The 25959-nt window shown below is 46.7% G+C and overlaps 1 protein-coding gene across 2 annotated transcripts; it reads left to right on the forward strand.

The window, feature by feature from the left end:
- The first annotated feature begins 1395 nt into the window (after window positions 1-1395).
- ZNF333 (zinc finger protein 333) lies at window positions 1396-24936 on the forward strand. Of its 2 annotated transcripts, none has more exons than XM_060145052.1 (12): window positions 1396-1688; window positions 4501-4544; window positions 5594-5717; window positions 6139-6237; window positions 9577-9659; window positions 12704-12820; window positions 14025-14112; window positions 21076-21164; window positions 21765-21891; window positions 22308-22403; window positions 22904-22980; window positions 23481-24936. In XM_060145052.1, exons 1-12 carry the CDS (start codon window positions 1625-1627, stop codon window positions 24576-24578), a joined length of 2106 nt encoding a protein of 701 aa, XP_060001035.1. In that variant the 5' UTR covers window positions 1396-1624; the 3' UTR covers window positions 24579-24936. The 2 variants fall into 2 exon arrangements, with proteins under 2 accessions (XP_060001035.1, XP_060001036.1); XM_060145053.1 differs by having other exon boundaries at window positions 6142-6237.
- Window positions 24937-25959: the final 1023 nt, after the last annotated feature.

Raw genomic sequence — 25959 nt, forward strand, 5'->3', positions numbered from 1 at the left:
AGGTATTATGATAACTGTTTTGCATATAGGCATTATATCATCCAATCCTCAGTGCTATCTCATTATTGCCCCCACTCAACAGTTTAGGAAACTTGAGGCACAGAGAAATTAGGTAGGTCACAGGTTGGCTAGTTAAGTATCAAAAACCAGTACTCTTAACCATTGGGCTATGCAACTGATACCATACCTTTGAAAAATATAAAGCAAAATCTGTTAGGAATACTATTCCTATACTTTCATCTAATATCTTAAAGTTCTTTTTTAAGTTTGAGTCAGTCTTCCTGGAATTTATTGTTGTGAATGATGTGAAATGGGGATCTAAGAACTTAATCCTTTAGCCAATTGTCCCACTGCCTCCTTCCCCCATTGATTTGAGATACTACCCCCAACCCATACTAAAAGTCCATACATGCCTGAGTCTGCTTCTGAGCTATTGTTTCTTTGATCTATTTGTGTATTCCTGTGACAGTAACACACACAAAGAGCTTTAATCTCTAGCCATAACTCATTATTCAGTGTTCCCAGAACATGTATTCCCCCCTTGCCTCTGTGTTTTTGCTCACAATATATCCCCAAGTTGCAACATTTCTCACCCACTGCACTAACCATTCTCCATGACTTGATATTCATCCTTTAAGATCTACTTTCAACCAACTATGCCAAATTTCTTTATTTCTCTTCCACATATCCTTATCAGTTAAAAAAATTATGCTAATACACCACATATGACAATGTGTTGAGTTAGTTTTATTGGAATGGATCAATCTCATCTCTCTCTCCACATCTTCCCTCCAATCCTCCACTTGTAGCACCCTTGCAGGAAAGGGCTTTGTAACCTTAGCATGTAGCCATCAACTGATACTCTGTAGGTTACTTATTGAGAAAAATAATACACGCAGTGCTTGAAATATAAACGATATCAGGGAACTGGTCACAGTGGTTGTTTCTGGGGAGGAAAACTTAGGGATGGAAGGAGATCCCCCATTTGAACTTTTCCTATATGTATGTATTATCTGTACGACATAACAAATACATAATTTTAAAAAGAACAGTCAGATCTATCTATTGTCTTGAATAGAGTTTCACATTTTATTTTTAGTAAGAAAGGCAAATTGTAGAAGAAGTAGAATATATAATCTTATTTTTAGAAGAAATCAGAAATTCTGAACAAAACAATCTTACTTATGGGTATGTTTTTGCAGGGCATTGGGTTAAGGCAAAGGAGAAGGCAGGGCGGGGCAGGGTCGGGGGGAAGGAAGGGGGAGAGGAAAGTAGAACATCAAGCGTGCCAACGAGCCAGCGAGGTCCCGCCTCTATTCCGCCCACCAAGCCCTGGCCCTCTCCCAATCCCCACCCATTGGGCTTCAGCTCTGTCCTTAGCCCCGACCAGTCGGCGTACACTCCGCTCCAACCCCACTCTTTAGGCCCGGTCAGAGCCCACCCCAGAGCTTAACCTCGCCCGCAGCCCTGGGGAAGGAAACTAGAATTCTTCCTCCAAGGTTGGATGAAGGAGTCAACCTTTCCGCCAGTGCCCTGAGGTCCTCTGGCCCTGAGGGCCGGTGCTCCGACCACTTCCGCTCCCGGCGGCCCTGACACCGGAAGCAGAAGTGCGCAGCGGCGGCGGATGGTGGCTGCAGTACGGGGCCGCACGGCGCGCTGCGGTGGGAGTGTCTCCGGCCGTTCTGCAGGTGCGGCCAGGCCCCTCGGGAGGGCGGGGAGGGCTCGGCGGGCGCGGGGAGAGGCCGGAGGGCCTAGGACGGCTGCCCGGGCCGAGGTGCTTCCTCCCCGCGGTAACCCCGGGGCCGGGATGGGAGCCCGCACAGCTCGGCTCTGCAGCCGGGCTCCCCCTTTTCGGTCTGTCGCTCTCAGGTACCCCTTGTTCGGGCCAACAGGACTGTCATCCGCCTGTTGAGGGGGAAGTCACGAAGTACAGCCCAGGTCCCGCAGCTAACAAGTGGTGACACCAGCCGGCCCCAGTACTCACCCGTCTTCCCCGATTTGTAGGCCTACCGTATCTCCCATATGCAGGATAACTGTTTATTAATAAATCACGTTTTATTTCATATTACGTTTCAGGTTATCTAGCTCTGCAAATGGAAATTTAGGTCTGAGTCTACATGTGCAAACTGGTTTGAGTGACTTGGCATGTGAATTTAAAAAATGGAATGTACCCTCTATCAAGGGATGAATTAGTTGGTGACTGACAATTTGCACTTGCTTACCTTAGGACCTGTTAACTTAGCTTTCTTTTCCTTTTCCTTTCCTTTCCCCTCCCTCCCTCCCTCCCTTCTGACTTTTACTTTGTATCAGTTTTCTTAACTGTAAGGGGAGCATGTCCTAATAAAAGCTATTTCTCACTTATGTCACAAGTCTTATTAACATCAAAGAAAAGTAAGACTATTCAGTTCTTTTCAAGTTGGCTCCAGCCTGTAAATCGCCATAAGGCTTCAAAAGATGGGACTCCAGGAAAAAGAACATAAGCTTTGTTAGTACCGGGAATTGAAATTGAGTTGGCAGTAAATGGGATGTCTTTTTTTTTTTTTTTTTTCCGGTACGCGGGCCTCTCACTGCTGTGGCCTCTCCCGCTGCAGGGCACAGGCTCCGGACGCGCAAGCTCAGCGGCCATGGCTCACGGGCCCAGCCGCTCTGCGGCATGTGGGATCTTCCCGGACCGGGGTGCGAACCCGTGTCCCCTGCATCAGCAGGCGGACTCTCAACCACTGCGCCACCAGGGAAGCCCAGGATGTCTTTTTTAAATCATAGGGTTAAGACTCACGTCTAATGAGAAATGGAGAAAAAATTAATTCTGGAGGAAAATTAAGCATCAGATTTCAATTTGATGAGTGTGGTGTTTGTTTTTAGAGAGGATTCATGTCCCACCTTGTCTTTTTAGAAAGAGTTAACGTTTCTTAAAGACAGCTGAAATCTAGTGTTGTGATTTTTGTTATATGAACAGGCATTTTAAGTCATTTTTATTTTTGACTTGTGGTGTTGTCTTATGTGTTTGTGTGTGTGTGTGTATGTGAGTGTGCATGTGGGCACATGGCTTCTTAGTCTAACTATATTGAATTATTCTTGAGGGGTGTTGATTGTTTGGCACATTTTCATTGGGGGTGCCCTCAATGAGCCAGGCCCTGTACAGGGGAAACAATGTGACTGAAATAGATTTAGTGCTTGCCCCTGTGGAGGTTTTGTTCTAGCTGGGAAGACAGATTTTAAATTAATAATGACAAGCGTGATGTAGAAACACAGAACAGGGGAACTTGAGGAGGAGATCAGCAAAAATATCTTAAATGGGACAAATGTTTGAAATTAAAAGATGAGTTTTATGTAACTAGACAGGGGTCAGGCTGTGGAGTCGGAGTGGGGAGGAGATTTGAAAGAACGGTGGATGCGTAATCCCTCAGGCAGTACAAAGCCTGGTGTATTCCAGGAGCTGAGAAAAGATAGGGAAAGCTAAAACACAGAAGACAAAGTACGGAATGGAAAAGCCGGGAGGAGAGGAGGGCAGGGCCCTGAAGGCCATGGTAAACTTTGGACCTTGCTCTGAGGCCAGTGGGAAGCCACTGAATCAGTGTTTTAAGTAGGGAGTAATATGATTTTGTTTGTGATTTAAACAAACCACCAACTCCTGGGTTGAGCATGGTGTTTAGGATGGACAAGAATGAATGCAAAGTCCACACATATAGCAGCTTGGGTTAGTTCAGGACTCAGACAATTGTGGAGTTGGAAAAGTTGGGGCTTGGTGGTGATCGTGGAATTGAAAAAGTTGGAATGTTTGCGATGCATAAGAGGTAGAACTGAGAGAATTTGGTGCTCGATGTATTCTCTCTACCACATGATATAGAGTAGGGCTTGGCAAACTGTGGCCTGTGGGCAAATCTGCCCCAGTGCTGGTTTCTATTAATAAGGTTTTATTGGAACACGTGTTTATGTGTTCCCTGTGGCTGTTTCTGTGCTATACCCACAGTTAAATAGTTGCCATACATGTGGCCCACAAATTTTAAGATATTTACTGTCTGGTCTTTTACAGAAAGTTTGCCAACCCCTAGTACGTAAAGTACTTAGTACTTATCAAGTGCGGTTCTGGTGGCAGGATTTGGAGTCCTGAGAAAAGTGGACACAAGTCTATACCTCGAGAGTTTACATCGTGGTTGGAGAGAGAGAGGCAAACTTACCTATACAAATACATATTAAAAAATCGCAACTTGATAAGGGCAGTGGAGGAAATGTAGAGGATGTTAGAGGTGTTTTGAGGGAGGATAAGAGGAGAAATGATCCTTGTATTAGGTGACTGGAGCCAGTAGAAACGGTCAGGGCCTGTGGTGTGAAAGGTGGCTCAGGGCCCAATATGTTCCTTATTGAGATAATTTCTGGGTAAGCATGTTTCGCTTGGCCACCCTGCTGGTCCACAGAAATGGAATTATCTGGGCCAAACCCCTGCTTGGTGTTCTGCTTCCACTCTCATTTCTTCTTTTATCTCTGTCTCTCTTATTGCAGGAAGGACACCTACTGAAACTTTAAACCCTGGCGCTGGTGTCATGGTGAGGGGGAAGGAGGTGGTTAGGATGGATGGGGGGGGAACAATTATGTACTCTGGGCCCTGTCTCCTCTCTGCCTGCCTCCCAACTGAGGAAGAAAGAAGAGGGAAGTGTGGAGCATCTTTAGCCCCGTCCCCAGGACCTGGCAACCTCTTTCAGTACATGACCTCCGGAGGGAACTGGTTTGGGTGGTGGGTTCCCAAAGCGACCCTGGGGTTCTGTGCCTAATTCCAGAGTCTGACTGCAGTGCGGGGCTCATTTAGAGCCGGCAGCAGCAGAGCTCCAGGGCCATCCCTGCCATCGCTCGTGAGACCTACCAAAAACACATGGCTCTATACAGTAAAATTAAAATTAATTAAAATCCAACAAAATTAAAACCTCAGTTACTCAGTCACCCAAAGTACATTTCTCAAATGCTTAGTAGCCACACGTGCCAGTGGCTGCCTTTTTGGAAAGTGCAGACATAGAACATTCCCATTGAGCTTTACCAGTCAGTGCTGTTGTAGAGAATTCTGAGATTAAAAGGCCATCAAGTTTCTCAGATGCAATGGAAGTCCTATTTTAACAAGCATAAAAAATGACTAAATGCTTATCTATGTCTTGGGCGGCGTCCTAGGGACTTCATGAAAATTAAAAGATCAAACCCAAACTTTTGATGTCTTAAATAAGGAGTTTAGGAAAAGCTCTGTAAAGCTGAGAAGAACAGGCTCCGCCATCACTGGTTAGTGGAGTGACAGAGAGCCAAAGTTTATACTTTTGGATCTGTCCAAACGTTAAAAGAAAGTCAGTATTTTCTACTGGGTCCCAGCAACTCCTCCGTTCTGCCCTTGTAGCACAAAAACTGCCATAGAGATAAACAAACGGGTGTGGCTGTTTGCCAGTAAAACTTTATTCAGACAAACAGGAGGCAGGCCGGGTTTGCTAAGCCCTGCTTTGGAGAGAACACTCTCTGAATGTTCTTGCATTGGGTCTACCTTCCCCAGGGATAACCCCTCGTCCTGCAGAATGGTGAGGGTGGTCCTTGCTGAGCCGGAATATGTGTACTGTCTTAGGAATCAGTCACCTTGGAGGATGTGGCAGTGGGGCTCATCCAGGAGTGGGCGTTGCTGGATGACGCTCGGAGGAATCTGTGCAGATACGTGCTGCTGGACAACTGCAGGACCCTGGCCCCCCGGGGTAAGGCTGGTGCTACTCCGGTCCTTCCTGTATGCAAATGCTTTTTAAGCGCCTGCCACGTGACCATAGTGATGTAGTGTGGGTTTCCAGTTCATGGGCTTCCACAGGATAACAGCTCCATGCATTGCTTTTACTTAATTCTCTCCATAGTCACTCGTGTGGGTCTCACTGACCTTGAGCTTGGGCTTTGGGACTTAGAGAACCTCAGTTCCATGGGGCAGAGAGGGAGCATTTGTAGTTTGGGCCCTTGTGAAAGAACCTCACTGAGTTCATTAAAAACTGGATGTGATCACTTAGGTACCCCATGTACTTGCTAGGGGTCAGGAGCTGAGGTCCAGGTGGAGGGTGCGCAGGCAGGGGAAGCATTTATTTTCCTCTGCAAGCCCTCCCTTCTCTCAGCATGTATGTTTTTCTCCACCAGCAGGGACTCCATCCTGCAAAACCTGTCTGGTCTCCCAGGTGGGGCCAAGAGAAGAGCTGATGACAGCAGAACGAGGCATTCTCTGTGCCACCGGTGTGGGTGAGTACCAGGGGGCGTAGCACATTGTGACCCATCCAGACCGGGGTTTGAGGGTGGGTGCTGCTGGGAAGTGTCAGTCTGAGGGCATTTTTAAGGTTCTTTATTTTGAGGGGAAATAAGGTTGTTTGGGGTGAGTTCCTTTAGCTCTTCTTTTTTCACTTTTTAACTCTCTTACTTTTTGTTGGTTTCAGAAAAAGATCTGTTCCAATTTCTCTTTTTTTAAAAAAAAATTTGAGATACATACTGTAAAATTCACCCTTTTAAAGTGTACAATTCAGAGGTTTTTAGTATATTCACAGAGTTGTGCAACCATCACCACTATCTATTTCCAGAACATTTCTGTCACCTCCAAAAGAAACCCTGTACTTATTAGCAGTCCCCCCCATCCCCCTTCCTGCAGCCCCCAGCAACCACTAACTCACTTTCTGTCTCTGTGGATTTGCCTGTTCTGGACATCTCATATAAATGGAATCATACGTCTGTGTCTGTCTTCTTTCACTCAGCATCATGTTTTTGAGGTTCTTCCATATAGTAGCATGAAATGCTTCATTCCTTTTTAAGGCTGAGTGATATTCCATTGTGTGGATGCACCACATTCTGTTCATCCATTCATCAGATAATGGCCATCTGTCTTGTTTCCACTTTTTGGTGATTGGGAGTAGTACTACTCTGAACATTCATGTATGAGAATTTATGTGGAGCAAACATCATTCTCAATGGTGAAAAACTGAAAGCATTTCCTCTAAGATCAGGAACAAGACAAGGATGTCCACTCTCACCACTATTATTCAACATGGTTTTGGAAGTCCTAGCCATGGCAATCAGAGAAGGAAAAGAAATAAAAGGAATACAAATTGGAAAAGAAGTAAAACGGTCACTGTTTGCAGATGACATGGTACTATACATAAAGAATCCTAAAGATGCCACCAGAAAACTACTAGAGCTAATCAATGAATGTGGTAAAGTTGCAGGATACAAAATTAATGCACAGAAATCTCTTGCATTCCTATACACTAATGAGGAAAAATCTGAAAGAGAAATTAAGGAAACACTCCCATTTACCACTGCAACAAAAAGAATAAAATACCTAGGAGTAAACCTACCTAGGGAGACAAAAGACCTGTATGTAGAAAACTATAAGACACTGATGAAAGAAATTAAAGATGATACCAACAGATGGAGAGATATACCATGTTCTTGGATTGGAAGAATCAATGTTGTGAAAATGACTATACTACCCAAAGCAATCTACAGACTCAATGCAATCCCTATCAAATTACCAATGACATTTTTTACAGAACTAGAACAAAAAACCTTAAAATTTGTATGGAGACGCAAAAGACCCCGAATAGCCAAAGCAGTCATGAGGGAAAAAAACGGAGCTGGAGGAATCAAACTCCCTGACTTCAGAATATACTACAAAGCTATAGTAATCAGAACAATATGGTACTGGCACAAAACAGAAACATAGATCAATGGAACAAGATAGAAAGCCCAGAGATAAACCCACACACCTATGGTCAACTAATCTATGACAAAGGAGGCAAGGATATACAATGGAGAAAAGACAGTCTCTTCAATAAGTGGTGCTGGGAAAACTGGACAGCTACATGTAAAAGAATGAAATCAGAACACTCCCTAACACCATACACAAAAATAAACTCAAAATGGATTCAAGACCTAAATGTAAGACCGGACACTATAAAACTCTTAGAAGAAAACATAGGAAGAACACTCTTTGACATAAATCACAGCAAGATCTTTTTTGATCCACCTCCTAGAGTAATGGAAATAAAAACAAAAATAAACAAATGGGACCTAATGAAACTTCAAAGCTTTTGCACAGCAAAGGAAACCATAAAGAAGATGAAAAGACAACCCTCAGAATGGGAGAAAATATTTGCAAACAAATCAACGGACAAAGGATTAATCTCCAAAATATATAAACAGCTCATGCAGCTCAATATTAAAAAAACAAAAAACCCAGTCCAAAAATGGGCAGAAGACCTAAATAGACATTTCTCCAAAGAAGACATACAGATGGTCAAGAAGCACATGAAAAGCTGTGCAACATCACTAATTATTAGAGAAATGAAAATCAAAACTACAATGAGGTATCACCTCACACCAGTTAGAATGGACATCATCAGAAAATCTATGAACAGCAAATGCTGGAGAGGGTGTGGAGAAAAGGGAACCCTCTTGCACTGTTGGTGGGAATGTAAATTGATACAGCCACTATGGAGAACAGTATGGAGGTTCCTTAAAAAACTAAAAATAGCATTACTATATGATCCAGCAATCCCACTACTGGGCATATACCCAGAGAAAACCATAATTCAAAAAGACACATGCACCCCAATGTTCATTGAAGCACTATTTACAATAGCCAGCTCATGGTAGCAACCTAAATGCCCGTCGACAGAAGAATGGATAAAGAAGATGTGGTACATATATACAATGGAATATTACTCAGCCATAAAAGGAACGAAATTCAGTCATTTATTGAGATGTGGATGGATCTAGAGACTGTCATACAGAGTGAAGTAAGTCAGAAAGAGAAAAACAAGTATCGTATATTAACTCATGTATGTGGAACCTCGAAAAATGGTACAGATGAACCGGTTTGCAGGGCAGAAGTTGAGACACAGATGTAGAGAGCAAACGTATGGACACAAAGGGGGGAAAGCCACGGAGGGGTGGTGGTGGTGGTGTACTGAATTGGGCGATTGGGATTGACATATATACCCTGATGTGTATAAAATTGGTGACTAATAAGAACCTGCTGTATGAAAAAATAAAATAAAGTTCAAAAATTTAAAAAAAACGTATTTATGTGGATATGTTTTCATTTCTCTTGAGTATATACTTAGGTGTGGAATTGCTGGGTCATTTTTTAAACTTTTTGAAGAACCGCCAAACTGCTTTCTAGAATAGTCACAGTATTTTACCTTCCCACCAGCGGTGCATGAGGGTTCCATTTTCTCCATATCATACAAACAATTATTGTCCAATTCCTCTTTAAACCAAACATTTCTTTGTGTGTTCCTTTTCTAATTGCTTCTTACTTGTTTGCCTGATAACACTGTCTGATAACGTCACTTTCAATCTCCACGGATTCCTTTGCTGGGAAAAAAGTCTCTCATATCCACCTCATTCCCATCACTGCCCAATTCCTACTCTTAGAGCCTCACTTTCTCACTGATAGCTTCTTCCATTTCAGTACTGACCCAAGTTTAGGGTCAATATTAAAAAAAAAAAAAACATGTTGTGTATGTCAATATCATGCCACTACTTCTTTCTGAAAGAAGGTAATTTTTTTTTTCCAATTCATTTTAGACTGGGAATCTCAACTTAAACCCAAAGAGTCTACTCCTCTGCAGGATATTTTGGAGGAAAATTCATCCCATGATTTGCAAATGGTAAGATTCACGGGTGATGATTTTTTACTCCCTCTCATAGAAGAAGTTGAGGAATACGTGAGTCGGACACGCACACCAGCGCCAGGCAGATATTTGAGCCAGGGCTTTTCCTCAAGGACATGAAGTGTCTGGAGGGAGCATCCATGACCCATGAATTTGGGCAAATCCCACCTATCACTTAGGATTCTTTCTTCTTAGAAAGTTCCCCTGAGTAAACATTTCCATCCGTGAGAGTCAGACATTGATTGTATGCAGTGTGATTTACTCTTCAACAGTGATCAGAAACACGCTGTCTGTTAGAGATGCCCCATGTAAGTTCAGGATGTGAGAAAGCCTAGTGGTGGAACCTGCCACATCCTGGAAGAACTCGACCTGTCTGAACAAGGCGCACCTTTGAAAATGCTGAAAACGTGCCCCTGACAAGGAGCATCCCTGGGTGACCTTTTTGTCATCATCCACCGCTCATCAGGAGCAAACTCCTCCTGGAGAGAAGCCACCTGCTGATTTAACCATGGTGAGAAAGGCTCCTGGAGGAATTATAACTTGGACCTGAACAAGAGGACCTGCAGGAGAGGGCCACTCTGATTGTAAAGAATGTGGGAAAGTTGTCAGGGGTCCCACACCCCTAGGGAGACAAGTTGAGACCCCACACTGGAAGGAAGCCCTTGTCAAAGAGTGGACAATCATTCAGAACCAGCTTGCACAGTGTGGTGCGTGAGAAAATGCAGAGTCCTGCCATCCCCCCTTTGACCCTGAATTCCTGCCTTCCTAAACTACCGAGCCTCCAAGTTTGAGTTCCCATTCTTGGGGTTTTGAAGCTTAGGGTTAGGGCTAAGATTTGGATAGAGGGACATACAGAGCCCATCTTCACCCCCAGGCCCAGAGCCAATGAGGTATCTAGCTTCCCTTCCTCTCCACCTCTATCACGGATGGTGTCAGCCTCAGAGTGTCAGAGACACTGGCACAGTGCATGGGGTGGTGAGGCCGGGGTAGTAGAGACCCCTTTTCCATTCCTGTGCCCTGAGCACGCGGAGCCTCAACCCTGCACAGCCTCGTGAGGAGTGGGCTGCCAGGCAGCTGAAACTCTCGCCCCTGCATGGCTGGCATCAGACCCCAGGGCAGCCGAGCCCTCTCCTTAGTGCCCAGATCCTCCTTGTCCTTGGTTTACACTCTTGTTTTGGAAGAGAACGTCCTCCACTAGCTGCTTGGGAAAGGGCGCTGGCTTTTGAGACCTTAGGATCTGCAAATGTCTTACTGGAGCTGCTGGATCCCGGGGCCTCATCTGCTGTTGTTGTTGCAGTAACCCCATTATAGAGTGTTCTGTGTGCCATTATAGAGCTCTCGATCGATGCCTGTTGAATGAAGGAGTGAACAGATGGGTGCTGGTAAAGACGGCTCCAGGCCCCTACCGGCACCATGCCTCAATCAGCAGATGGACCGTGTGAGGGCGGGAGTACGGGCCATGAGGGACGGGTGTCCTCTGTGGTTTCTGTGGGCTCTTTCCTCTCAGTATGGGGTTCCAGCACTTTCCACAGAACTTCACTGCCAGCTCAGTAGTGAGTACTGAGTGTGGGAGAGGAGGGGCTTCTGCTGTATCTGGAAACACAGGCAGTCACAGAATGTTGTGAGTGGGCATAAGTGGTCCACTTCCTTCTATATAGAGGAATCGCACTACAGTTCCTTCTGTGTAGAGGAATCAAGCAGTTCATCCCTGAATATGCCCCTGAGTGGTCCAGCATATGTGAGGTCGGGAGTCCAATCCAGGCCTGTCTCTAGAGACTGCCGTTTTAGCCGCCAGGGTCTTCTGCTTGAGGATCACACATCCTGATACTTGGTCGATGTGGCTGAACCTTTGGTTATCCCTTCTAGGCCACGTGGGTGTCACTGAGCCTTGTCGCAATCGCTGGGGCCCCTTATGGCAGCTCTGAGGTCACGTGTGAATAAGTGCTGGTGGCCAGGGACAGACCAACGCCCTGTAGCCCCAAAGAATGGGCATCTCCAGGCTCAGCCTTCCTACTGTCCCAGGGCCACCCACGCCACCTCTCCTGCACAACACCCAGCTCCTCAAGGCTGTGGTTTCACCTCTTCTGTTTTCTGCTGGATCCACAGTGCCTGTACTAGCAGTGCTCAATAAGTACGTGTTGAGCAAATAGACGGAACTCCTAAAAACCTTCAAAAAGAGTGATCTGTGTCAGAATTATTCTGATGAAAACATTTGTCTCAAAATGGTACCCCCAGGATTTCAGTTTACGGAGGTGACTGAGTGATGACATGGAGAGGCCAGTGACAGCGACTTACATTTCTTGAGAGGAGGGGGCTGGCCACGCCACACAGGGCCACACGAGGAAGCACCAGCATCAGTCAGGAGGCTGACAGGAGTGAGGGGAGACTCTAGGCCAGACCCTTCATTGGTTTTCTGTAGGAAAGGCAAGGCAGGGCAGGGTAAACATCTTAGGATTGGTGAGTTTGAGTAATAATTCTGGGGGATCTTGAGGCGCAGGGGCTGTCGCCAGTTGTCTGGTACCTGGCCTTGGTGATTTAGGGCAGGGGGAATGTTGGCTTGGTGTGTGAGAACTAGATAAAGGAGGTGGTTCGGAGTACGAGCTGTGGATCACAGGGGAGATGTAAACAGCTGTGGCCATTAGTTTGGCCCTGTGATTGATGGATGCCAGGGGCATCCTCAAATATGGAATCTAAGAAAACAGAATAAAGTTCACATTCAGAGCCAAGGGCTCCCAGCCTTTCTATAGCAACCTTTCTAGTAAAATATCTTGTAGCGCCTCCAAGGGCTTGTGGCCTGACCTCCAGACAGGGGCTCTCCAGAACCAGAAAGGGGTCAGGTCTGTCTCCAAGTCTCTGGCATGATCAGTCCTCGTTGGTGGCAGGGGCCCACAGTGCAATAGGGGGAGTCACGAGGTCTGAAACTACCAGGCCCACGTTCCCCAAATTCTGATGGCACGAGCCCCAAACTTAGGGTCTCTGAGGGTGAGAACAGCCTCCATACCGCCTCTGTCCTGCTCAGCACCCTCCATGCCTTTTCCCAGGGGCTGGGGCTGGACCTGAGGATGCAGATCAAGCCCATGATGGGAGAGAGGGGGACACCTCTGACTCCAGGGGACCGGTCAGCTCTCCAGGAGTCACCTTGGTCTTCTGAGGACACAGTAAGCCTGGGAAGTGGTTTGCTGGGAGGGCCCCAGCCCCATCCAGGAAAGCCTAAGGTTCAGGAGTTTTGTTAGGTGGGGAGGCAGGAGGGAGGGATGAATCTAGGGCCAACTGCCAACTGTTGGGGGAATTGGGAACATGCTGGAGGCCCAGGCTTACCTCCTGGTAGGAACTGCTGGACATGCCGTGGCATTTCTGCGTTGAATGTAAATATCCCTAGTGTGATGTCAGGCCCAGAGCAGTCCTAGGGGAGGGGCTAGCACCTAGGGTTCAGGCCCTGCCTCTCTTCGTCCAGTCCTTCCACCCTCATTCCCACCCTGTCCATGGCCAGGAAACCTACAGGAATGAGTGGGTCCAAGGGCTGTGTGAAGAGTGTCCAGGCCGGTAACCAAGCTCTTGGCTCAGGGCCTTGTGTTTTGGTACTGAGGTGGACAGAGTTACTGAGAAGGACACTTTAAGGTGTGCTATGAGCCCCGCGCTGAGGAGGAGGGGCCTCCTCTCACCTGTCCCTGCCCATCACCTGCCCTGAGGGACCTGCCACATTTACTTCCCATCCACCACCAAGTCCTACAAACTTTTCCTCCAAAATATAAACCTACCTCTGACTGCTCCTTCTGTTCCTGGTGCCACCACCCTGCCCAGAGCCACCGTTATTTCTCCTGGACCCCCGGGAACTGCTCCTGACAGGCTCCTGCTACCACTGGGCATCACCCTGGACACCGAGGCCAGAGGCATCCCTTAGAAATGCAAGTCAGTTCAAGTACCCTTCCCAAGGGAGTGGCTGGCGGTAGAGGAGGAGAGTTCAGGTCCTTTCTCCCACAGCAGGGCTTCCCCTCTGGAATAGTTTACTAATGTCCCCTCATTTGCAGGGGTCCACCTCTGCATCCTCCCTCTACCCCTCAATCTGCTGGCCATCCACTGCCCCTCTCTGCTCCAGCATTTCCCCCACTACCGGAGGCTGCTCAGAGGAGGCCTCCCTTACCCAGGCCCCCTCTCTCCATCCCATCTTGGAGTTGAAATTCCACGACAGTGGCTAACTTTATACTGAAGAATTGTAAACCTGGACAAGGGAACAGGGCCTGTCCCTGTATGTTCAGTGTGTTTCCCCAAAGCAGGGCCAGTCATGCCAATTCAGTCTGGGTGAGCAGGTGTGAGTGGATCCCACCGACTGTGTGACTAATATGTTCCTGTCACTCTGTCCAGGGGCTGAAGGTGGCTGTGCAGATTCAGAGGGTGGCCACGCCGGAGCCTGCGCTGCGCCTCCTCAACCTGTTGGGGGCTGGGGATTCTGGTGAGTGAGAGCCGGGTGGAATTGACAGCCAGAGGGCCCCGCTTTGCTGTGTTGTGTCTGGGAACTTGCATCCGCCGCCTTTTCCTCTGACTGCAGTCGTTGCCACAGGGAGAGAATGTATGAAGCAATCTCTCATTATTTACATACGCAAGGGGAAAGGCACTTTCTAGGGATTGTGGGCTGGGATTCTTTTTTTGTTTTTTTTGGTCTCAGATCTTTCTGTTATGGAAGAGCCGTCCCCGCTCAACTATGGCAAAGGCCAGACCTCTTTTGGGGCACGGTTAAATTCTCCACTGCGCAAGCATGTCGATGCTGAAGGCTACAGTTGAATTTACTATAAGTGGCACATGTTTGAACTGAGCTTTTAAAAAATGAGGCTAAAAGCCACATCTCCTGAGAAGTGGGGGAAAAAATTAATTCTGGAGGACAAATAACATTGTAGCTTGTACTGCAAGGCGTTTGTTTCCTTCCATCTTAATTTATTGTAAGAATAATAAATTTTGATTATTAATCATATCATCCAGTCTTGCATTTGGAATCTGTATTATGCCACTGACAGGAAGTAATGCTTAGATTTGGGTTATATGTTGTTGTTCTATATATTTTTGGTACGCCTTCTGGGCCAGGCTCTGCCATAATGTACTCGTTTTATTTATTTATTTTTAAAATTTTTATTAGAGTATAGTTGATTTACAATGTTGTGTTACTTTCTGCTGTACAGAAAAGTGAATCGGTTACATATATCCATATATCCACTCTTTTTTAGATTCTTTTCCCTTTTAGGTCATTACAGAGTATTGAATAGAGTTCCCTGTGCTATACAGTAGGTCCTTATTAGTTATCTGTTTTATATATAGTAGTGTATATATGTCAATCCCAGTCTCCCAATTTATCCCTCCCCCCCTTTCCCTCCTGGTAACCATAAGATTGTTTTCTACATCTGTGACTCTATTTCTGTTTTGTCAATAACTTCATTTGTACCGTTTTTTTAGATTCCACATATAAGTGATATCATATGATATTTGTCCTTCTCTGTCTGACTTACTTCACTCAGTATGACAATCCCTAGGTCCATCCATGTTGCTGCAAATGGCATTATTTCATTCTTTTTTATGGCCGAGTAATATTCCATTGTATACGTGTACCACATCTTCTTTATCCATTCCTCTGTTGATGGATATTTAGATTGCTTCCATGTCCTGGCTATTGTAAATAGTGCTGCAGTGAACATTGGGGTGCATGTATCTTTTCAAATTATAGTTTTCTTCAGGTGTATGCCCAGGAGCAGGATTGCAGGATCATATGGCAGCTCTATTTTTAGCTTTTTAAGGAACCTCCATACTGTTCTCCATAGTGGCTGTACCAATTTACATTCTCACCAGCAGTGTACGAGGGTTCCCTTTTCTCCACACCCTTTCCAGCGTTTATCGTTTGTAGACTTTTTAATGATGGCCATTCTGACCTGTGTGAAGTGATACCTCATTGTAGTTTTGATTTACATTTCTCTAATAATTAGTGATGTTGAGCATCTTTTCATGTGCTTTTTGGCCATCTGTGCCATAAAGTACTGTTGAAGTACTTGATGTGCTCTGTGCTTTTGAAGTACTCTGGAAGGTACTCTTGAAGTACTCACCGCTGTCATCCTGTGGTGAGATGGGCACTGGGAAACAATTGCAGACCAAACCCTGAGGCCCTCCCCCATGGAGTTCACAGTCTGGCTTGGTGGTCAGATTTTTCAATGGAGACTGGAATGCAATGGAAGCATATAACAGGAGGGCTTTATCTTGGGGGGCAGGGAGGAGCTCTGGGAAATTTAAGTTTAGACCAAGTTTCTCAACTGCAGCACTGCTGATACAGGGACTGGATCTCTGTGGTGGGGGCCGTCCTGCATGTTGTAGGATGTTCAGCAGCATCCCTGGCCACCACTCCCTAGCTGGCAGTACCACCTCCCCCTGTATTAGTTTGCTAGGGCTCCCATACAAAGTACCACAAGCTGGGTGGCTTAAACAACAGAACTTTGTTTTCTCACAGTTTTGGAGGACAGAGGTCCAAGATCAAGAGGGCCGTGATCTGTTTTTTGGCTTGTTGATGTCCGTCTTCTTCCTGCATTTTCCCTCTGTATGTGTCCGTGTCCAAATTTCCACCAATTACATTGGATTAGGACCCATCCTACTGACCTCATTTTAATTTAATGACCTCTGAAAAGACTCTATGTCCAAATACAGTTATAGTCTGAGATTCTAGGGGTTAGGACTTCAACATATGAATCTTTGGAGGGACACAGTTCAGCCCATAACACCCTAGTCATGACGACCAAAGACATCTTCAGGTGCTCTGGATTGTCCCCCTCTAATGCATATGTTGATGCCGTAACCTCCCATGTGGCTGTATTGGAGACAGGGCCTTTAAGGAGGTTGTTAGGGTTAAATGAGGTCTTAAGGGTGGAGCCCTGATCCCATAGAATTGGTGTCCTTATAAGAACAGGAAGAGAAAAAGCAGAGTTCTCCACCATGTGAGGACACAGTGAGAAGGCAGATGTCTGCTAGCCAGGAAGAGCATTCTCACCAGAGCCGGACCATGCTGGCACCCTGGTCTCAGACTTCCAGCCTCCAGAACTGTGAGAAAATAAATTTCTGTTGTTTAAGCCACCCAGTCTGTGGTATTTTGTTACAGCTGCCCGAGCTAAGATACTAGACACTGCCACCTGACCTCTGGGGACAGGGGTGGCTTAAGACCATAATAATTACTGTATCGTTTAGATGTTGGTCTGTTTGGAGGTTTGGGGAGAGGAGTTCAGGCCTAGGAATGGCATCTGTAAAATCCACTGGGCACCGGGGAAGAAGAGCCTGGTCCTTCAGCACCTGGGAGGAGGATGGGCCTCGGGAGGATATGAGTGGTGGGTGGAGGCAGTTAGGAAAAGGACGGTGGTGGCCTAGAGTTGGGGGTGAGTGTGGAGTAGGTGTGTCAGGGGTCCCTAAGACCACTCCCAGGTTTGACGATTCGCTAGGAGGACTCAGGACTTAGCTTACAGTTGTACTCATGGCTATGATTTATTCCATTGAAGGGATGCAAAGCAAAGTCAGCAAAGGGAAAAGCCTCATGGGGTGAAATCTGGAGGAATTCAGGCACAAGTTTCTGGAGTCCTCTCCCAAGGGAGTCGCATGGGACACGCTTAATTCCCCCAGCAACAAGCTGTGACAACACGTGTGCAGTATTATCTACAGGGAAGTTCATTAGAGACTCAGAGCCCAGGGTTTTCCCTGGGGGCTGGTCATGTAGGCACCCTCTGCCCAGCACATACCTAAATTCCAGACTTCCAGAAGGAAAACAGGCATTCAGCATAAACCGCACTGTTTGTACAAACAGTTTAAGCAGAGAGTGAGCCCCTCTTATCAGTTAGGGTGGTGGGAACCCTCTCGAAATCCAAGTTCCCAGAGGCCAGCTAAGGGTCAACCTTGCTGGCAGGCCTTGCTGAGGAGAGCAGTCAGGCCTGCTGTGTTAACTCTTGTCTGCACACCAGGTAAGCTAGGAACCATGTAAGATGTACACAGGAGGTTGAGTTGAGATAGTTTGGTGAGTCATGTGTGCATTCGTTTACCAGACATTCCAGGGCTTTTTTTTTTTTACATCTTTATTGCAGTATAATTGCTTTACAATAGTGTGTTAGTTTCTGCTTTACAACAAAATGAATCAGTTATACATATACATATGTTCCCATATCTCTTCCCTCTTGCGTCTCCCTCCCTCCCACCCTCGCTATCCCACCCCTCCAGGCGGTCACAAAGCACCGATCTGATCTCCGTGTGCTATGCGACTGCTTCCCACTAGCTATCTACCTTACGTTTGGTAGTGTGTATATGTCCATGCCACTCTTGCTTTGTCACAGCTTACCCTTCCCCCTCCCCAGGGCATTTTTATATGCCAAGCACGGTTGGGGGGTGAGGGTGTAGCAAAAGGAAAAGGACCCCAGGCTTGTTCTTCCGAAGCTGCCAGTCCATTGGGGGAGATGGAAGATAATCACCTAAGGAAGCAAAAAAAAAAAAAAAAGTAGCTGGTTATAGATAGGTAAGGGCTGTGAAGAAAGGAGAGGGTCTTTTTAGAGAAAAGAAAGGTATTGGGGAGGAGAGACTCTCCGAAGGAGTGACATTTAAGTGGGTCCAAATGAGAAGGTATGATATAGGCATTCCCCATAGCAGGGACAGGGTGGGAGGAAGGGGAATGGGGTGGGTGGAGGTGGGGAGGTGGGTGTAGAAATGTCATCACTGATTTTTTTTTTTTTTGACTGATCGTTGGGGTCAGAGGGGGAGGGATTGCTCATCTGAGATCAGGGACACTGGAAGAAGGACAGGCTTTGAGAAGAAGGTGATAAGTGCATTTTTTTTTTGGATGGAGTGGGTGAAACAACAGAAATTTCTATCTCAGTTAGAGGTCAGAAGTCTGAAATCAAGGTGTCGGCAAGGCCATGCTTCCTGTGAAACCTGTAGGGAAATAATCTTTCTTGCCTCTTCCTAGCTTCTGGTGGTCGCTGTAAGCCTCAGTATTCCTTGGCTTGTGGATGCATCATTCCCATCTCTGCCTGCCTTGCCACGTGGCTTTCTCCCCTCATTCGGTATCTCTTCTCCTCTTAAAAGGACACCATTTGTATTGGATTAAGGGCCCTCTACTCCACCATAACTTTATCTTAACATCTGCAAAAACCCTATTTCCAAGCAAGGTCATATTCTGAGGTACTGGGGGTTAGGACTTGTTATTTTTTGGGGGGACACAGTTCAACTCATAAAGTCTGCTCTCTGGACCCGCAAATTCATATCCTCCTTACATGCAAAATACAGTCACATGATCCCAACATCCCCAAAGTTTTTACCCATTCCAGCATCAACTCTGTCTAAAATCTCATCTAGATATTGACCCAGAATATCCCAGATCTTGTCATCTAAATAATCTAAATCAGGTATGGTGAGGCTGGGGGTGTGATCCATCCTGGGGGCATAATTCCTCTCCATTTGTAAATTGGTAGAACCAGAAAACAGGTTCTCTGCTTCCAAAATACAATGGTGGGGCAGGCATTGGATAGACATTCCCATTCCCAAAGGGAGAGGAAACAAGGGTCCCGGGTCTCAGGTACGTTTGAAACCCAGCAGGGCAAGTTCAAAGCCTGAGAATGATCCTCTGTGGCTTGAATCTCTGTCCTCCGCCTCCTGGGGCAACAGCTCACCCCATCTAGCTCATTTTGGATGTTTCATTCGTATTCCCCCAGGTAGATGAGTGGAGATATCGGAGCCAATGGTTGTGTATATGGGTCTGGAGTGCAGATGTGAGAGTCAGCCTGGAGATTTGGGCCTTGTCAGGTAGTTGGGAATTGACGCCCAGAGCCGGGGACGGTGCCTTCCGAGGCGGAGACTACAAGGTGAGAAGAGGAAGGTGTGCACCTTGGGGACACCAGCAAGTGATGGAGGAGGAGCCTATACAGGAAACCGGGAGGGAGGCTGCGGGGTGGGGGTGGGCACTGAAGCCCAGGGGGGTGGGTTTTAAGATGGAGGGATTGGATGACTGAACATGTCAACTAGATCCCCACTCTGGATGGAGGTCACAGGTGATCCTAGTGAGGTGCTGGTCCTTGGAATGGTGATGTTGGGAAGTGAGTAGGAGGTGAGAAAATGGATACAGAGATTGCCCACGATGGGGAACAGAGAGATAGAACAGTAGCTAGAGGGAAGTGTGGAGTATTACAGCTTGAATTGTGACCACCCCCAAAAAAGCTATATTGAAGTCCTAACCCTCAGTACCTGTGAATGTGACCTTATTTGGAAATAGGGTCTTTGTAGATGCCATCAAGTTAAGATGAGGTCATGATGGTGGGCCCTAATGTAATATGAATGGTGCCCTCGTAAGAAGGGGAAAATGCCATGTGAAGACAGGAACACACGGGGGGAGGACAGCCATGTGATGACAGAGGCAGAGATTGGAGGGACACGCAGTTACAAGCCCAGGATTGACCTTCACCACCAGAAGCCAAGAAGAGGCAGGGAAGGACTCTACCCAGAGTCTCAGAGAGAGTGTGACCCTGCCCACACCTTGATTTTGGGCTTCTGGCCTCCAGAACTCTGAGAGAATACATTTCTGTTGCTTTAAGCCACCCAGTTGTGGTACTTTTTTACAGCAGCCCCGGGAAACTAATGACATGGGGTCAGGGATTGGATGTGATTCAGGTTTAATTACCAAGGGGAAAGGTCCCATCGAGAGGGGAGGTGAGGGTGCAGGGAGACAAGGGTTGGCTGGGGAATCACTTGCTCCTCTGTAACAGGCCAGAGTGAGGAGGCCTGGTGCGGATGAGGGATGTTATTGATTTGAAGGCAGGAAAGGAAGGATGCGTCCTTCTCAGGCACACTCACAGGGAGGTGGCGGTTTCTCTGTCCCCTACTTGTGGTAAGTCCTGGGGTGCTATCGGCCCTGCAGAGTTGGGGCAGAGGAAGGGGCCCAGCAGCTAAGGCAGGACAGCTGACCCAGGGCTGAATCAAGGGGGACAAGGGGGTGCCCCAGAAACTTCAGAGTCTGTTGGTGACTTGAGACTGTGGCTCCAGAGATTTGGAACAGAGGAAACGCGTGTGTGTGTGCATGCGTGTGTGCATGCATGTGTGTCTGCCTGTATATTTCTGTGTGTTTGTGCTTGTCAGTGTGGGTATGCGCATACTGTGTATGCGTGGTGTGTATGTAAACATTTGTGTGAGTGTATGCATGCGTGTGTACTGGTGTGTGTGAGTGTACATGTGTGCCCAAGCAGCTGGGAGTGTGTGCAAGCATATGTGCATGCATCTCTCTGTGTACATTACATGTGTGTGTCCCTGGGAGTGTGTGCATATGTGTGTGCACATGCGGTCATTCACAGGGTGGGCAGCCCTTGGCCCTGCAAGTGGGGTCACTGGGCCAGGCCCAGACCCTAACGGCTCCCCTCTTCTCCTCCAGCAGTGCCTGCTCAGGACCCCACCTGGCTCCGGGAGGAGAGCACAGAGGAAGAAGCCGTGGCTCCTGGGACACTGAACACTTGTCTGCAGGTAAGTAACAAATACTTGTTCTTCTTGCTTTGCCTCCTTGTCCCCTCCCCCTGTCTGGGAGTTTCTTGACCCCAGAGGACTGGTCTCCAGGCTTCCAGGCACTGGGCCTCTAGTGGTGGGTGGGCAGTGACCCCACTCCCTCATTCAGGCCTTCCCCCGGTTATCAAGGGCCATGTTCAGCTGAATGTCAGGAGGGAAAGCAGGGCGAGGACGTGAGCTGTCCTTGTCTTATAGTCATCATGGTCTCCCAAGAGCAAACAGTTGTCATTTACCAAACATTTTTCTCTTGCCTGTAACGTGATCAGGTCTGCTGGACCCTGGGGCTAGAGGGGAAGGACTTCCCAGCTAGTTGTTAATAACTAAGTCCTGTCATGAAGTTTAGGTCCTTTTCTGCCACCCCTTGGGATGCTGTCATTTAGGGAGGGAAGAGTAGATGGAGAAGAGTTCTAGTTCTGAGGCCTGAGCAGAGAGACCTCAGAACTGTGTCTGAACATCTTCTATATGTAAGTGTCCCTTTCCCAGGCCTGCAAGCCCCACACTGTCCTCTTGAGTATTGGTCGGGGTGGCCCCTGGCTGAGCAGGGACGGGTGTGCGTTTTAGGAACCAGTCACCTTTGCGGATGTGGCCGTGCTGTTCACACCGGAAGAATGGCTGTTTCTAGACTCTGCCCAGAGAAGCCTGTACAGAGACGTGATGCTGGAGAACTATAGGAACCTGACCTCTGTGGGTAAGGCTGGCCTCGCTGCTTCATCCACACACTTGCGCAGCTACTATGGTTTCCCGGAACTGTGCTGGTTTCGGAACTCGAGAGGTGAAGAGACAGGAAGGTCCTGCCTTCATTGTGCTTATAGTCTAGTGGTTTCTTCTTGGAAATGAAGATCTGTCCATTGTTTCTGGTCTTCTCAAGTTTGTCCCTGAGCCAGGCGCCGGGTTTTGGGGACTGGAGAGTCCCACTGTCCTTTGGGACCCAGTGAGGGAGCTTGTACTTTGCTTCCTTAGTGAAAGAGCTCAGCCGTGCCATCAGAATATAGGTGTGTCCATTTTGCTATTCCTATCTCCAGTGACCCTAAAGACTTCAGAATATCGGCTCCCGTTGCATGGCAGGCACAGTTGCTCATACCCTGCATCTTTTCCCATGAGCAGGAGATCAACTCTGCAAAGCCAGTACATTTTCCCATTTGGAGCAAAGAGAAGAGCTGTGTGTCACTGAGAGAGGGATCTTCCCAGGAACCCACTTAGGTGAGCACCAGGCAGATTAGGAGTGCTTAGTGCCCTTGATGGGGAAGGCTGTTGGGTTGAGCTCCCTCAGTAAATTCCACTTTCTTTCCTCTTTCTCTTCCCTTTTTATCTCTAATGCTTTACTTTGGCTTCAGTAAAGATTTATCCTACCTCCTTTTCACATTTAGCACGTCCATGTGTATATTTCATCCAGTTCCTCCCCACTGTATGTTCTTACTAATACTTCCTCTCAACATCAGTCCCAATCTTCATAGAATCCCTTCTTAGTAAATTATCTACTATTTCCATTCCTTGTTCCTATGATTACGTGACTCCTCACGTAGCCAAACACCTTAAAATTTTCCTTTACCCTCTGATACATTCCTCTTATTCATAGTTTCTTCCCATATTTAGGATCAGTATTAAAAAAAAATCTGCACATGCTTAGCTTTTTTTGTCATCTTGATCCCACAGTTTCCTTCTCTGTGCGCTTAATATTTCTTCCCCTTAATTCATTCCAGAACCTCAACTTCAACCACAAGACTCAATTCCTAACCAAGATATTTTTGCAGAGATTTCATCCATTGGCACAAAAAGGGTAAGGCATAAAGGGGTTATTCTTGTTCCTCTACAGTAGGAAATGTCTGGGATTGCTGTAGGTTAGAAACACAAGAAACCCAGAGAGAGATTCAAGGCAAGTGGTACTCACCTAGGAGAAAGCAGTTTCTTGGGAGAGAGTCTGTGAATGTCATGAATTGGGGGAAAACTCTAAATGTAGATCAAGATGTGGCTTTACAGAGTTCCCAAAGCTAACCATTTTCGTAAATTTGACACATGTGGAGCATTTAAAACTTAATTTAGCCTTACATAATACAGAAAAAGTCTACATCTAAGAAGTCCCATGAAAGTAATGAAAATGATAGCTCTTTGTGGCAGAGTATCTGCTTGAAGGAACTCAGGGTAGAAATGGTATAGATACGCTAAAATGGTAAAATCTTCAGCTATAGGAATGTCTCTTTCCTACACTTACTTCACTTGGGGGAGAATATCTGTGAATGCAATAAAGCCTCTGGTCTTCCCATTTTCCTCAATTGACAGGAACAACCTCAGACTGGAGAAAAACTCTATAAATGCAATGTACTAGGGAAACCTATTAACAGCATCAAACCACTTTTTCAGTACCAGAGAATTCCTGCAGGAGGGAACCCCTGTGAATGCCGAGAGAGTGGAAAACCCTTCTTCCAGACTGCTCACCTAATCGTGTCTGAGAAAATCCATAGCGGGGATAAAACCTATGCATGTAACAAATGTGAAAAATCGTTCAGATACAGCTCCGATCTCATCAGGCACGAGAAGACTCACACTGCGGAGAAGTGCTTCGAGTGTCAGGAGTGCAGGCAGGCCTTCAAGTATTCCTCAAATCTGCGGCGGCACATGAGAACTCACACTGGAGAGAAACCCTTCGAGTGCAGTCAGTGTGGGAAAACCTTCACGAGGAACTTTAACCTGATCTTGCACCAGAGAAACCACACGGGCGAGAAGCCCTACGAATGTAAGGACTGTGGGAAAGCTTTCAACCAGCCGTCCTCTCTGAGGAGCCACGTGAGAACTCACACCGGAGAGAAGCCTTTTGAATGTGGCCAGTGCGGGAAAGCCTTCAGGGAACACTCATCACTGAAGACACACCTGCGGACCCACACCAGAGAGAAACCGTACGAATGTAAACAGTGTGGGAAGCCCTTCCGGACGAGCACTCACCTGAACGTACATAAGAGGATCCACACAGGGGAGAAGCTTTATGAGTGCGCCACCTGCGGGCAGGTCTTGAGTCGTCTCTCAACCCTTAAGAGTCACATGCGGACCCACACGGGAGAGAAGCCCTACGCGTGTCAGGAGTGTGGGCGAGCCTTCAGTGAGCCCTCATCCCTCAGGAAACACTTGAGGACCCACACCGGCAAGAAGCCCTATGCGTGTCAGGAGTGTGGGCGAGCCTTCGGCCAGTCTTCACACCTTATTGTACATGTGAGAACCCACACTGCAGGGAGACCCTATGAATGTAATCAGTGTGAGAAAGCCTTCAGGCACAGCTCTTCACTTACCGTGCATAAAAGGACTCACGCCAGGAGAGAAAACGTCAGGACTGGCGGCCTGCCTTTATCAGTGTCTCTTGCTTACGGTGGGCCCCATGCTGATTAACTTCCAATTTGTAAAAACATAAACATCCAAGGCTGTGATCATCTCTCATAGTACTCGTTAAGCGACATCCCATGTTTTGATGTATAATATTTTCATTTCAGTTTAATTCTCCATATTGTCTTAGTTTCTTTTACCACTTATTCTTTGACACACGAGTTAAATGGAATTAGGTTTTTAAATAAAAGTACATGGGTATATTTTTATAGAGGCATAATTGTAGTGAAATGCATAAATCTTAAGTGTACAGTTGGATGAGTTTGACAGATGTATACTTGTGTGTAATCAATACTCCATTCAGGATATAGACTGTTTCTGTCGTCCTGGAAAGTTCCTGCATATATATGGGTGTTTCTTTTTAGTTGCCTTTTTGTTGTTGGTTTCTAATTTAATTACACTCTTAGCAGGGTATGTGGTCTTTATGTTGTTGAATGTTAAGTATTTGTGGAGATTTGCTTTTAGGTCTAGTGTGGTGCGTCCTGTTAATTGCCTACCAAAATTGCCCCTTCTTGCTTACCAAAGCACTTAGGGTTTTTTTTGTTCAGATTGGGTCTGTGCACTATTTTTTTTTTTTTTTGTGGCTTAAAACAACAGAATTTTATTCTCTCAGAGTTCTGGAGGGCAGAAGTTGAAATCAAGGTGTCTGCAGGACCACACTCCCTCTAAATGCTCTAGGGGAGTTTCCTTCCTTGCCTCTTCCAACTTTTGGTGGCTCCAGGTGTTCCTTGTCTTGTGGCAGCATCTCTCCCATCTCTGCCTCCGTTTTCAAATGGACTTCTCCTCTGTGTGTCTGTGTCTTCTCCTCTTCTGTCTCTTTTAAGGACACTTGTCATTGGATTTAGGGTCCACCCAGATATCCAGGATGGTCTCATCTCAAGATCTTTAATTACATCTGCAAAGACCCTTTTCCAAATCAGATCACATCCATAGTTTCCAGGTGGACATATCTTTTGTGGGGGCATCATTCAAACCACAACACCATCAGGGAATGTGCACTATTAAAACACCTCCATCTTCCTGTCCTTGCTGCCAGGCGAGGCCACATCCTCCAGTCCTGGCCAGTATGAGACATCACTGGGTGTGAGTCCTGGGAAAGATGTTGCAAAGGGGTGGTTTCATTTAGCCAGATCCCTCTCCTTCTTCTGTACAAGCAGACACCGTGTCCAGGGCTAGAGGAGCCATCCTGTGACCATGAGGGTGAAAGCCACAGGCTAAAGAGAGTGTGGCCAGAAGTCACAACCATCCTGGTTCCCCAGTTGGTGTCCTTGTATGGCTGTACCAGCCCTGGATTGTTTATTTCTGGACATTCTGTTACACGAATAAGATGTACCTCTTGCTGGTACATGACATTGTCTTTTTTGGGGGGAGGCTGGGGGAAGGCAGG

Source organism: Lagenorhynchus albirostris, chromosome 3 (genome assembly GCF_949774975.1).
Source record: "Lagenorhynchus albirostris chromosome 3, mLagAlb1.1, whole genome shotgun sequence".
In the NCBI taxonomy this organism is placed as follows: Eukaryota; Metazoa; Chordata; class Mammalia; order Artiodactyla; family Delphinidae; genus Lagenorhynchus; species Lagenorhynchus albirostris.